Source organism: Carassius auratus, chromosome 41 (assembly GCF_003368295.1).
Source record: "Carassius auratus strain Wakin chromosome 41, ASM336829v1, whole genome shotgun sequence".
Classification (NCBI taxonomy): domain Eukaryota; kingdom Metazoa; phylum Chordata; class Actinopteri; order Cypriniformes; family Cyprinidae; genus Carassius; species Carassius auratus.
The window spans coordinates 8974254-8988703 of NC_039283.1; the positions used below are offsets into that span (position 1 = coordinate 8974254).

Consider the following 14450-nt stretch of genomic DNA (forward strand, 5'->3'; position numbering starts at 1 on the left):
TCTGACAGTCATTCGTAAATGGTTTGTAACAACTTTTGCAAAATGGCACAGTAAATAAAAGGAAAATCACTTAGGCCCCGTCCACACGGAGATGCGTTTCTGTGAATACGCACACATTTTTTATCGGATAGGCGTTTCGTCCACACGGATCCAGCGTTTTCGCAAGGTGAAACCGCTATTTTGTGAAACCGGGTCCCAGAGTGGATACATTTGAAAACGCCGTCTTTGCGTTTTCGCCTGGACGGCTGAACCGTATATTCAGAAACGATGACGTCATCAGCCCACGTCTCCCCCCTAGTCAGACACCTCTACGTCACGTAACAGCAACAAAAACATGAACAAACACTGAACGATTGTCTTTTTATTAACTAACATTAACACTGATTAATAAATGTATTGTTCCATGTTCGTTTGTGTACCACGCGCAAGGTTTATGAGCATAGTCCAAGTCTTCTTTTCTGTTTTTAGTGAATCTCTGTGGCAGAATTACAGCACCACATACTGGTCTGGCATGTATTCTACATCATTATTCGGTTTCGTGTGGACGTGGACATTTCTTGAGACGAGGAAAAAAAAGATTGGATTGGGGTAAGCTCCGTCTCCGTGTGGACGGGGCCTTAAAGTAAAAGAGTAAAGCCCCTTTCACACTGCACGTCGGACCCGCAATATTCCCGTAACATTGCCTGGTCGCCTTCTGTGTGAAAGCAACCACGTCCCGGAATTGATTACCGAACCGAACCCGGGTCGGGGACATAGTAACATTGCGGTAATCGATCCGGAACGAGCGCTGTGTGAACAAAAGCCAGATCTAATTCCTTTTTACCGGCTGTTTTGAAAGAAGATCAATGTACGCGACGAAAACACATGTGCAAACTGTAATGAAGCAGAGATCAGTTAGTTCCTCACTTTCCGCGCTGACGCCGAGATCGTTTGCTTGCTTCAGTTAAAGTATAACGTGTCAAGCGTTGTTGACTCGTACATTACACGTCACGCGCTGATGTCACGTGTCGTTACGGGATCTTCAAGGGTTGTGTGTGAAAGCACGCACATATACCGGGTCATCACTGGCAGTGTGAAAGTGCAGAATCTAGCGACCAGGGAACAATTACAGGAACACTTTACCCCTGTATTTGCCGGAATGGCAGTGTGAAAGGGGCTTAAATGGCATCAGAATGTGTGAAAATTCACAGCCATCAGTCTAAACTGGCTTCAGAGATGACCGCACTCGTCTCTGTGGGTTAAACAAGTCTGCGAAAACTAATGAGTTCTCACACTCTGTAGTCACGTGTTTCAAAATCAAAAAAAGAAAAAAAAAAAAAAAAACACGTAGGCAACATTTGAAGCTCCTGAATAGACAAGAATATTGCTGATTAGAAAATTTTTAAAACAAATTTATTTATTTATTTATTTTGAAGTCATCTTGTGTGTTTTGAGAGCTGGTTGATGGTTGAGTTATTGAAGTAGATGTGTTGTGTTTGCAGTATGTTTGCTTTTAATGTCTACAGTTATACTGTATCAGTTTATTAGTGTAGTGTGGGTGACATGCAGCTCAATGGTCAGTTGCTGAGATCAGAGGAAGTTAACACCCAAAGGGTGAGATGATGGTGTTAAAAACAAGAGCTTTAATTACAGAGTGAAGAGAAAGACTGTCAGAAACAGAAAATGGCTGATAAGTGTCACATGTGTCTGCTGGGACGGATCATTATCTGTGCACTTTTCACAGGTAAAGACATCTGTTTATGATCTACAATATAAAATATGTGTGTGATGTGTTAATTACTCTGACATAGTTTCTGGAGTTTGAATATGCACGATTCTATTTTGATGAAATTCATTAAGTCATTAAGCAGTTATCTCAGGGTCATGAGTAAATACTGTTTTATTATTTGATGCACGTTTATAATTGTGCATATACTGCTGTCAAACTCAGAAGTCTCTTACAAAGCTATGATTATGTTAAATGTATTATACAGTGAACTCTTCTGTATTCCAGAAATCAGGTTATGTGACATGTCTGGGTTAGATTATGAATACATATACAGATAATTCAACGTTTGGATCCAAGAACTGAAATATCTTTCAGAGTATGTAGTGATAGCAACCCATTCTCTGAACATTACTGTCTCTGGAGCAGGTTTTGTTCTGGGATGAGTTTACTTTAGATCAGGGTGTCAAACTCAGTTCCTGGACGGCCGGAGCACTGCAGAGTTTTGTTCCAACATTCATACTGTACCATGTCGTTTTCAAATAAGCACAAAGGACTTGATTAGTTGGATCAGGTGTGTTTAATTAGGGTTGAACTTAAACTCTGCAGGGCTCCGGCCCTCCAGGAACTGAGTTTGACATCCCTGCTTTAGATGTATTCAGCACATGTGTCTCCTGTTAATGAGGGCCCAGGTCATTTGATCGATGTTGCACATTATATATCTTTATAAAGTTATATAAACTTATAAAGTGTAATAACAAAGCAATGATTGATTTTACTCTATTTTAAAATTTTCTGTAATTTATATAGTACTAATAAATAAAACAAATATCATACATCTCACCTTTTAACAAATGTGGAAGCTAAATGGCAAAAGATAAAATCATGTTTACAGTCTTATTACCATTATGGGCCAGTTTTACTAAGCAGGACACATAAGCGCGAGAGCAGGATTCAAAAACTGCACTGATTGGTGTTGAAATGTCTGCGGGTGATTTACTAACAATCACACAAATTAAAGAACACAATTTAGCATCATCCCTGATTTACACGGCATGTGTCTGTGGCGCTTTACGGCTCCGATGAGGTTTCGTTGCATCCTCCACACAGTGCCAACGGATCAGAAGTGTAATGGTGGGATTCACGAGAACACATGATTTTCCTGTTCAACACTACAGTCTATGGTCCAACTAGCTTTTCTTGATTTTTGTGTGTTCTAACATGGTTAGCTGAATGTTAATATTTTTTCCGGTTTAATTCTGTTTAATCCAGTCCTGCAACTCCTGCAATTAAACTCCACACCATTTGCTTTTTTTAATTGCCATTGGAAAAAGGATCTGTGGTGTCATATAATAATGTGAGGTTTTTCAACTTTGAGGATAAACCTCTCGTCTTCTATTTCTGGCCTCCTAGCTAGAATATGTGAATTGAACATTATATTTTGACTTCCATTTTGTATTTGCTGTGCGGTTTGGATGCGGGGTGCATCAAAAATAGACTAGGCGCCTATCTTTAGTGAAGCGGCGTGGAGAGCTGCTTCTGGGACGCTTTTAAAAAGTGTCGCGCCGCGTCTGGTGTAAACATTGCATTGACTAGAGTGACCGTGATCATCTATGGTAGCAGAAACATGACGCAGATGCATGCAGTGGAAATTCAGGATGAGACATGCTTTCTTTGGTCCTTTAAATAATGGCGCAAATGTCACACGAGCAAGAAAACGTTTGTAAAACACGTTTTGTTATTGAATACTCTCCTACCACAAATTTTGTGTCTGAAAGTGAAACTCATAGAAAAGACAGTTTGTGCCTAAAACTGCCTAAAGGTTTTTAGGTTTTTTATGTATAGATTTGGTATCAGATAAACAATACAATGTTTTTATAGTAATAAAACTTATCAGAAAATGATGTTTGAGTTATCCATCTGATATTTTTGGCTTTGTATAAGTTAACTTTGTTTCCTGCAATTATACCCTGAACTCATATGTTCAGTATCAGTCTGCCTTGGTTCATTTTCTGCTTAAAACACAAAACCATAGCCATGTTTTGAACATTCGGGGTACTAACTGATGTATATAGGCTATATATAGAGAGGAAGAGACAGACAGAGAGAGAATTAGAATAAAAAACAAACAAACATTTTATTACAATTACAAAAAAAAGGCAAACAAGAGTATATATTCTCTACCAAGTAGAGAGACCCTCACAACAAACTGTTAAAAATCAAAACATCATCAATGATATTTAAAAAAAATGCTTCATATTTTTGTTTGTTTTATAATAACATCCTAGACTTTACCAAGATTGAAATCATTTTAACATCTGTGTCAAAATTTCCCTCCATTTTTCTTTTTCTACTCACATAATTGCCATTTTCACTTTAACCAACAATAAATGTAATAATTGACATTCAAAGGAATGTTTTCTGGAATACTTAAAACTTAAATATTATTTTTCATCATATCCCAGATGTACACCCAAGTAACAACAACAGAGGTTCAATTGCAGACTATATAACATCCCAGATAAAGCACACCCTGTCTAATACTTCTAAAAACTCTAAAGGGGGCACATAAGTCACCGTTTGCCTTCAGCAAACTTTCAACATCACAATATAAGACTCTTAACTTATCAATAAAAACTTTATTTAAACCAGTCCAGAACCTTTTAGAACATCCCATAAATAGCCACGTTCCACTCTATCAAACGCTTTTTCTTGATCTATTGATATTAAACAAAAATAAGAGCTTACCAATATCAAGAAAGTCTCTAAGAAACGAAATATTATAAAAAAAAATGCCTACCTGGAACTCAATAAGTATGATTAGAGTGAATAATTTCAGCTAAAACCTTACTTAAGATATTTGCTAAAGCTTTAGCCAGAATTTTATAATCACTGCATAGCAAAGAGACAGGCCTCCAGTTTTTAATATCACTCAGGTCTGGCAGTAGAGTAAGGACCGCTCTGCGGCAGCTCAGTGGTAATCTTCCACTACTCAAACTTTCATTGATGACTGCAAGCAGATCTGCACCAATCTCAGGCCAAAGAGACTTATAAAAGTCTGCAGATAGGACATCTATTCCTGGTGCTCTGCTGCATTCCATGCTTTGAAGAGCTTTCTGTAACTCTTCTAAAGTCAACACTCTACAGAGCTCACCATTGACATCATCCGATACCTGAGGAAGACCCTCAATAAACACATCATCACTCTCTGACCTGTGTGTAAGCTCACTGCTAGACAGTTCTTCATATCATTCTACTGTCCTCTTACGAATCTCAGCATGGCTCAACAAGAGTGCACCATCCTTAGAGCATAAGCCATATATTCATATTTTTTAACAATTCTCCAAATTTATTTATTTTTTTTTTTTTTTAAATTACCATTTAAGTCTCTGGTGATGTTGCAAGCATTCTGTTGACTCCGTTGTCTAATTTGAATTTTACCGTAGTTCATCCATTGCTGCAATGATTGGAAATCAGACTTTCTGGTTCTAAAATCATAAAAAAAAGAAATAATAATAATAATAATAATAATTATATATATATATATATATATATATATATATATATATATATATATATATATATATATATATATATATATATATATATATAAATTCTAAATTAGTTAATAAACTGTTATTAAAAGGACACAGTGCACTGTTGGGTTTTATGGATCCCAAAGTTAAAAAAACACTGCACTAAACTATGATCCAAAAAAACCCACTGGAATAATTGAACAATCTCTGAAAACATTAAGTTGATGACTAAAACCATAAAATCTGCCCAACCTTGCCAAAGACAACATATTATTGTGTGAATGAATCCAAGTTTACTGCCTCTGTCTCTGAAAATGTCTATATATGTCAGTTAAATCATGCATTTCTATTAATTGTCTTTTTCGAGAAGCCATATGAGATTCAACATGATTTCTATCAGAGGCATTTTCCATACAGTTAAAGTGCCATCCTATTAAAAACAAATCCTCCGTGTTACAATCACTGATTGCTTTACATGATATATCTAAAAACCCAATTCTTTCAACTGCATTGGTGGGAACATTAATACATTAAAAAAACAAAAAACAAAAAAAACATAAGACTGATTTTCTAATTGAGCTCTTATCTTCAAAACATAGTCCCTTTATAATTTCTTCAACTTGGTATGCAGCTGGAATAAAGTTCTTTGACAACAGGATAGCAACACCCCCACTTAAAGATGTGTTATGGCTACAAATGGATAACCCATTGAACCCATCAAATTCACTTGCCCAATCATCTTCATTAAAAACATCACTATGTGTTTCTCGTGCAAACAAAACATCTATTCTTTTAATCTTGATTAACTCATATAGTTCAAACCTTTTCTTCCCTTCTCGTGCTCCATTCAAATTGAGAGAAGCAATATGAAATTCCTTCATCAAAGAGAAGAAATGATACACAAGAAACACCAATAGAAACTCATCTCATAAAAGTATACTTCTAATGCTTCTTACCAAAACTTCATTGGTGACAGAATGGAGAGAGAAACCTTGGGAGAAACCAGACTCAGTTGGGGGTCAGTTCTCCTCTGACCAGACGAAACCAGTAGTTCAATTCCAGGCTGCAGCAAAGTCAGATTGTGCAGAAGAATCATCTGTTTCCTGTGGTCTTGTCCTGGTGGTCCTCTGAGACAAGGTCTTTACAGCAGATCTGTGTCTGGGGCTCTAGTTGTCCTGGTCTCCGCTGTCTTTCAGGGATGTAGATAATATGGTCATACTTCCTGGTTCTAGGAAGAACTCTAGCTGCTGCATTGTAATATTCATAAGGCATTAATAGCAAAATTGCTTTATTAACAGTAGACATGCATGCACAGCAATATAAATGATTATTCCCATTGCATTTTGTCATCATATATCGAGCAGTGATCACATTTTCAAGCTTAATTTGCACACCTGGTAAGCAGCTGTTGTAAACCTCATGGCAGTGTCTGGAGGGCTGCAGTGTGATACAGTTCTTAAAAGAAGAATCAATAAGTAAATGGATATCAGGCAATCTCCTATATTCACAAAAATATACGGTTAGTGTGAGCATGTGCATCTTCTATAATTCCAGTCAAACAACATTTATTTTTTATCATTCAGTAGACTTAACACGTTAACAAACGTTAATATTTAATGTAATATTTGAAGTTAATGGTAGCCCCCTAACATGACATATCATGGTTGTGACACAGGAAGTATTAACATTAGATTTAAAATATTGTAAAACTATAAAGTGACACTGATGTACTCTGCAGAGGAGGAATGTGACGAGGGTCCTTCAGAGAGACAGCTGCCCCTCAGATTCCCTGATGATTTTACATTTTAATCAAGATCTGACGCTGCTGACAGAAAGAGAGGACACAACTTTAAAACCTTATGAAACACACACATGTGCTTGAAAAACAACCGCGCTTTAATATGAGAGATTATTAAGAGTTGCTTTTGATAAAACAAGTTATTTTTTATCATAAAAAAAAATGAAAATAGAAACTCTTATTGTGTTCTCACTACATCTAAAACAGTGTCCACGTTGCACAGAGAAGGGTTCAATCATTATATTATATCAGTTTATATAATGATTGAACCCTTCTCTGTTTTAGACACAATACAGAGTCATCGATTTGAGATAATAATGGTAAATTAAAATAAATTTAAGGGATAACTGAGTTAAATACATTCTATTATTAATCCCTAAAAACATTTAAATTGATAATATTTTCATTTAAAACCCACAGTTACAGTAGCTGTTTTGTCCCATGTCTCAAGAATCAGTGATTTCATAATCAAGTCATTAACCCACATTATTATTATTATTATTATTATTATTATTATTATTATTATTATTATTATTATTATCTGTAGGTATCAGTGGAGCAGACGTGACTCGTGTGTTCAGTTCTGGTGGAGATGTCCGTCTGTCCTGTAATAATGCTCTTCCTGGCTGCACATCAACTGTATGGCTCTATAACAGACCGTCAGAGACAGGGTCAGCGGCAGAGAAGTCAAATCAATCAGCGGCAGTTGAACTGATTACTTTAGGAATAAAGAGGACTGACACAGAGAGACACGAGAGACTGAGTCTGGGCTCTGACTGCTCTCTGAACATCAAGAAAGTCACAAAAGAAGATCGTGGACATTACGCCTGCAGACGATATGTGAATGGACAACAACATGGAGCTGATGCACAAGTTTATCTGCATGTTCTTCATGGTCAGTGTCTCTATGAATATTATGATTATATGTTGAATTAAACAGTAATATTGTCATGTAATCTCTGTCTGATTTTCTGTTTCAGTGTCTTCATCATCCTCACAGTCTGAGATCAGATCAGGCCGCTCTCTGACTCTCTTCTGTCAGTTATATAATGATGATCGAGTCTCTTGTATTACTTTAGTCCGTATTGATGGTCTTCATCTGATCTGGGTGAATCAGGCTGGTGTGAATCTGCAGACAGACTCCAGATTTCAGATCTCATTCTCCTCAGAACAGTGTCTCATCTCTCTGACTACAACACTCCTGAATGAAGATCACAACAGAGAGTGGAGATGTCAGCTTAAACACAGAGATCAACTGAAGACCTCAGCCACATATACTGTCAAGTATCCAAGTAAATGATTTATATTAACAATTAATCATCAGTCATTTAAATATGATGGTAGTCTATGACGTATCTGAACATTCATCTTTTCCAGCTCCAAGCGAAACAAATCCACCGTCTCCAGTCACCAGCTCTAAATCAGCTTCAGCTCCTACACAAGCAGGTCCAGAATCAGCTGTTAAGATCAATGTTTACTGTGACCTGAAGACCTCACTCAGATACACTGACATGTGTTCAGATAGCAACACTACATTTCTTTAACCCCGCAAACTGACGCACGCCACTTCAGTATATTATCATTAAATCCTGATCTGATCATCACAAACTATATAAGACTCCTAGATAGATATTTTACCACTGTTTGTTATATAAAGACAGTAATAGATTAAATTATTACAAGAATGCACCTCAAAACATATACATCTGTAAGATTAATAAGGGAATTAAGATCAATATAACTCAAAGGGGATTGAATTACAGTGAATAAGAACCGAATTAGTATGCAAATTATTCAGAATTAATATTGACCACTTTATCAACTATTCGTCCACCGATATGTTGAAGTTAGGGTATTTTATCAATTCTATACAAATATTATCCCGTAGCCTATGGTAATAATACAATAAAATTATGATAACTGATTATGAGCAAGGTAACAGAATCTACAGTTTAAGGCAGTAACTTGTAAGCACACAGCACAAGACACATGTATGTAAAATCAAACAAGGTTTTATTGAACTACTATAATACACACAAACTAAACTAACGAAAACACACAAACATTCATTCAAACAGTGACAGAGAAAAGTGATGTTGTCATTGGGTCATTGGGTTATAAGTGTGTCCATCTGACCCGTCCTTCTTAGTGTGACAGCCAATCAGATATTGTCTTGGGCGGGGCCTACGCCCCGTTCTCCGGTTCTTGCATGTAATTAGCATAATGTCCATGTGATTGCGTGTGTCCATTTCCTGAGAGTTTAGTTTAAACACTTTAATAAGCAAACTTAATAGTTTAAATATGGTGCATCCTATACACATCTACTTTATATAACAATAAATAGTTTTATAAAAAAAACTGTGGAATGCGGTGTTGGGTTCCTTTAATGAAATGGACTGTTCAAGGATAATCCTACACATTATAACCGGAGTTACAAAAAATATTTTAAGTTTACTTCATTAATATCATGTTTTTGTATTCATCATAAGTTATATATCATTTGAAAGCTTAATTCCTCAAAATTCATCCTGATAAAACAATTTCAAATCGGACAATACATTCCCATAGAAATGGTACTTTAAAATCTGTTAGCAGGCTCCTCCCCTTAGTGATGGTGTCATATTACAAAAAAGCATTCATGAATAATAACAATTTAAGTGTTAATAGCAGACTTTCAAGTCTACGTTTAGAAAGGGGGGTTAAGAGGGGGGCAGTTAAGAGCATGGTTGTTTTCGTCAACAATGACGATAACAAAATGATTTCGTTGACGCACCTTTTTTATGACGATAACGCGACGATGACTAGATAAAAATGGCTCTAACGGGGTTGCACGTACTTTTAAATGCGCACTTGAGCAGCGCAGCACACTGTGACTCCATGTTGCTTTGAGCACATCATTCTGCACCCACGATGTGCATACGCGCTTTGTGCGCTCTGTTTTGAAGCGTTTCATATTATCATTATTAAAAGCCTATATTTTTATACCTAGTCTACACAATACATTTAAAATGAGCATAATTTAATTGTATATTATTTGTGTGTAGTGTAGGCTATATAAATACATGTGTTTGCATCCCTGATTGTTTGTATCACTTTTATTAGATAGGGTTGTATGATGTTTGTGTTTACAAATAATATGCATCTTGGTGTTGCACTGGCAGACAAGTTGAAGCACAAGTTGTAGAGCATAAGTATGTGTTCCTCAATAGCTTATATTTTTGGCACATTGTTCATTGCACTTTAGCAATTTCTCAAATATAGCGACAATTGCCAAAGTAAGAATGTTTTTATTCCTGGCTTTTTTTTTTTTTTACTAAAATTGACTAAAACTTTACTAAAACCTTTTTGTGTTTTCGTAAACTAAAACTTGACTAAAACTATGAAGTTTATAAGTGACTAAAATTTGACTAAACTAAAAAGCATTTTCGTCCAAAAGACTAAGACTAATGATCATTCCTCTTCTGCAGCTTCAGCTGATTCAACACTGATTCCAGTCAGCAGCTCAAACTCTGAGAAGAAATCAAGTCAAACTACAGCAGCTTCTACAGAACAAGGTACATGATCACTGACACACATCAGCAGTCGATGAACAATGAAGTCAAACAGAGCTAAGATGTATTTGATCAAATAGGATGCATCAGAACTGAAATCCTCCTCCTTATACAGAGAAACATAACTGATTATTAATAAACTTTAAGAGAAGCTTATCACTGCTCTTGTTTAATTTGTAGACCTAAAACACGTGTTTTCTCTTTCACAAAACAAGTCAATGTGAAAGCTAGTATATATGTAAATACATTATTTAATTATGATTAAAGGGTTTATATATCAAACTATCTGAGGCTATCAGGCTGTTTTTGTTTAACATATATTGAAGAAAAAACAAAGTCGAACACAGCTAAAGTGAATTTTTATTAGACATCATCAGTCTTTCACTTCTCTTTTCTTGCACAGAAACTATCAGTGAATTTATAAATGGTTTGATGAAATAATCCTTTATGGTTTTTGCATCTCTAAAATAGATAAATGGCTCATTACCTCAAACACAGAGATGACTTCAGCTCTCACAGATTTGCAGTGTCTGCATGTCTTATTAATGTCACATGATGTTTGAACTGAACTAATGTTCATGATCCACAGAAGCAGCTGACACAGCATCAGAAACTGTAGTCTGTATGACTGCTGGATCATTAATCAGAGGTAATGAATGACTGCGCTGAAACTATCAGTGAATTTATAAATGCTTTGTTAATAATTGTTCATTGTTAATAATCAGTTCACAGTTTCAGAGATTGATTCTCTTCTTTCTCTCCGTTCTGTCCACACATGGTTCCTGTAGTGATTGTGATTATTGTTCTTCTCTTCTTTCTCTCTGTTCTGTCCACACATGGTTCCTGTAGTGATTGTGATTATTGTTTCTTCTCTTCTTTCTCTCTGTTCTGTCCACACATGGTTCCTGTAGTGATTGTGATTATTGTTTCTTCTCTTCTTTCTCTCTGTTCTGTCCACACATGGTTCCTGTAGTGATTGTGATTATTGTTTCTTCTCTTCTTTCTCTCTGTTCTTTCCACACATGGTTCCTGTAGTGATTGTGATTATTGTTTCTTCTCTTCTTTCTCTCTGTTCTGTCCACACATGGTTCCTGTAGTGATTGTGATTATTGTTTCTTCTCTTCTTTCTCTCTGTTCTGTCCACACATGGTTCCTGTAGTGATTGTGATTATTGTTTCTTCTCTTCTTTCTCTCTGTTCTTTCCACACATGGTTCCTGTAGTGATTGTGATTATTGTTCTTCTCTTCTTTCTCTCTGTTCTGTCCACACATGGTTCCTGTAGTGATTGTGATTATTGTTTCTTCTCTTCTTTCTCTCTGTTCTGTCCACACATGGTTCCTGTAGTGATTGTGATTATTGTTCTTCTCTTCTTTCTCTCTGTTCTGTCCACACATGGTTCCTGTAGTGATTGTGATTATCGTTCTTCTCTTCTTTCTCTCTGTTCTGTCCACACGTGGTTCCTGTAGTGATTGTGAGTATTGTTTCTTCTCTTCTTTCTCTCTGTTCTGTCCACACATGGTTCCTGTAGTGATTGTGATTATTGTTCTTCTCTTCTTTCTCTCTGTTCTGTCCACACGTGGTTCCTGTAGTGATTGTGATTATTGTTTCTTCTCTTCTTTCTCTCTGTTCTGTCCACACATGGTTCCTGTAGTGATTGTGATTATTGTTCTTCTCTTCTTTCTCTCTGTTCTGTCCACACATGGTTCCTGTAGTGATTGTGATTATTGTTTCTTCTCTTCTTTCTCTCTGTTCTGTCCACACATGGTTCCTGTAGTGATTGTGATTATTGTTTCTTCTCTTCTTTCTCTCTGTTCTGTCCACACATGGTTCCTGTAGTGATTGTGAGTATTGTAGAGATTGCAGTGTTTGCTGCTCCTACTGTGATTCTTCTTCAGATCATCTGTGCGAGAAGAGCTGGTGAGTTTTGAACGTCACAAAACCTGATGATTCACACTGATCTCTAACAATCTGAATCATGACTGTGAAGAAATGGTCAGCAGTAAATTGTTTGTATTAATTTATTTTATTTTATTTATTTAGGAAGGAAGAACTCTCATCACCAAAATGAAATCAAGATGTCTGCAGTTCTACAATGAAATACTCTCTCTCTCTCTCTCTCTCTCTCTCTCTCTCTCTCTCTCTTTCTCTCTCTCTCTCTCTCTGTACACAGCAATAATTAATATGAATAATTATGGATATTAATGATACAGTATATGCATACATCTTTGAATGTAATTTCCAGTAATCCATATTGTACAGACTTTAATTATAATATTAAATAAAGTCATCATCAAAGTGAGATAGGTAACTTAAAAGTATAGTTCACCCAAAAAAGTATGAGTTGCTTTCTTATGATGAACATTAAAGAAGATATTTTGAAGATTGCTGGTAATCAAACAGCTGGCGGTTCCTATTAACTTATATAGTACAAAAGAAAATACATTATGGAAGTCAATGAAAATGAAAAAAACACAAAGTTAATGATATTCAGTAGATAGTCAAAAATAAACATGCATATTGTATTAACATCATAATATTGGTGAAATAATGAAAATAGAATAACTCAAAGGGTTAACTAGATGGTAAATGAAATGTATAAGATTATGAATCACAGATGAAGACCTTGATAGCTTTGTTTGTTTTATGAGAATACTTTACCTCAAAGTTGTGAATATAATTTGAGATATTATTTAATACTCTTTTTCTTCTTATGTGAGAGTTTTTCAGAAGCCAGTCTGAATGTGATTGACATCGTTCACAAGAATCTGTCGTGAACATGTCATGTTGAACATCTCTGTTTCTGGTGCTGTGTTCTGTGTCACTGAGACTAAATGAGCACATCACGAATTCAGAGAATTATTAGGACTTTTAATTGTCTCTTAATGTTTTTAGAATTTTTCTTTTTTTATTATTATTGCTTTAAAATGCCATTATTTTGTCACTTGTGTGTGACATAATTCCTGCTTCCAACTATAAAAAAAATAAAATAAAATGCAGTATAAAAACAAATAGTGACTGAGCATCATGACTATTGCCTTGCTGGTTGTTTCCATAAGTCAAACATAAACCAGATGTTATTCACTGCTAAAACAAATGAATGCAGTCAGCTCAGAATGATTCAGTTATGCATGTAATGAACTTCACAACAGCACATGAGTGTGAGATCAGGGCCGTGCAGAGACCTTTGGAGGGGCAGGTGCTCAAAGTATAAAAGGGGCACATGGAACAAGGCTTTAATAGCGCGGTACAAAATAGCAATACAGAAATATATTGTGATGCATTCCTTGCCGATTTGCGTATTGATATGGATGATTATGTATTGATACGGCAGCAAATGCTGTGATGCAGTTTTGAAAAAGAAAAAGATTAGAAGAGACAATTTTAAGTTTAAAAGTAAAAAAAGAAAAATTATTTCCACCTAATAATAACTCTGGGATTAGAAACTGAAATGTCTTAAATTGTCCCAACCTGATGGCTTTTTCTTCTCTGTTCAACAGAATAATTAAGAACAGCTGTTATAGTAAAAACTTTAGAAAACGCTTGTGCCTCTACATTTTCCTCTTTCTCACCAGCCTCTGTCTCCTGGCTTGCTTACCTGCTCTTTCTGTCACTAGGAACAAGGCACAATCTACTATTTCATTATCAATCTTTTATTTTAACCTTCACTACTACTCTTGCACCTAATCAATAAGTCCACCTTAAATATTGATACAAAACAATAAACAACTGAGTCATGCTTTGAAAGCCCTGTATAACTTATATAGGCTTATGTTTTATTTATTTTTCCTTTTTATTAAAAACAATTCCAAACATGCTTAATATATCAGGAAATATCTTGATTCTTAAACGTGTAAGTAAAC

At 35.7% G+C, this 14450-nt stretch overlaps 1 protein-coding gene across 2 annotated transcripts; it reads left to right on the forward strand.

Moving 5' to 3' along the window:
- The first annotated feature begins 1656 nt into the window (after positions 1-1656).
- Positions 1657-13181, forward strand: LOC113059633 (uncharacterized). 2 transcript variants are annotated; one of them, XM_026228173.1, is made up of 8 exons: positions 1657-1723; positions 7587-7934; positions 8020-8331; positions 8417-8485; positions 10507-10593; positions 11180-11239; positions 12427-12507; positions 12631-13181. In XM_026228173.1, exons 1-8 carry the CDS (start codon positions 1663-1665, stop codon positions 12684-12686), a joined length of 1074 nt encoding a protein of 357 aa, XP_026083958.1. In that variant the 5' UTR covers positions 1657-1662; the 3' UTR covers positions 12687-13181. The 2 variants fall into 2 exon arrangements, with proteins under 2 accessions (XP_026083958.1, XP_026083959.1); XM_026228174.1 differs by lacking the exon at positions 8417-8485.
- Positions 13182-14450: the final 1269 nt, after the last annotated feature.

Coding starts and splice junctions, on each gene's coding strand:
- LOC113059633 (XM_026228173.1), top strand. CDS start 1,663: ATGGCTGATAAGTGTCACATGTGTCTGCTGGGACGGATCATTATCTGT. Junction 8,332..8,416: donor ATATACTGTCAAGTATCCAA/GTAAATGATTTA, acceptor CATCTTTTCCAG/CTCCAAGCGAAACAAATCCA. Junction 10,594..11,179: donor AGCAGCTTCTACAGAACAAG/GTACATGATCAC, acceptor CATGATCCACAG/AAGCAGCTGACACAGCATCA.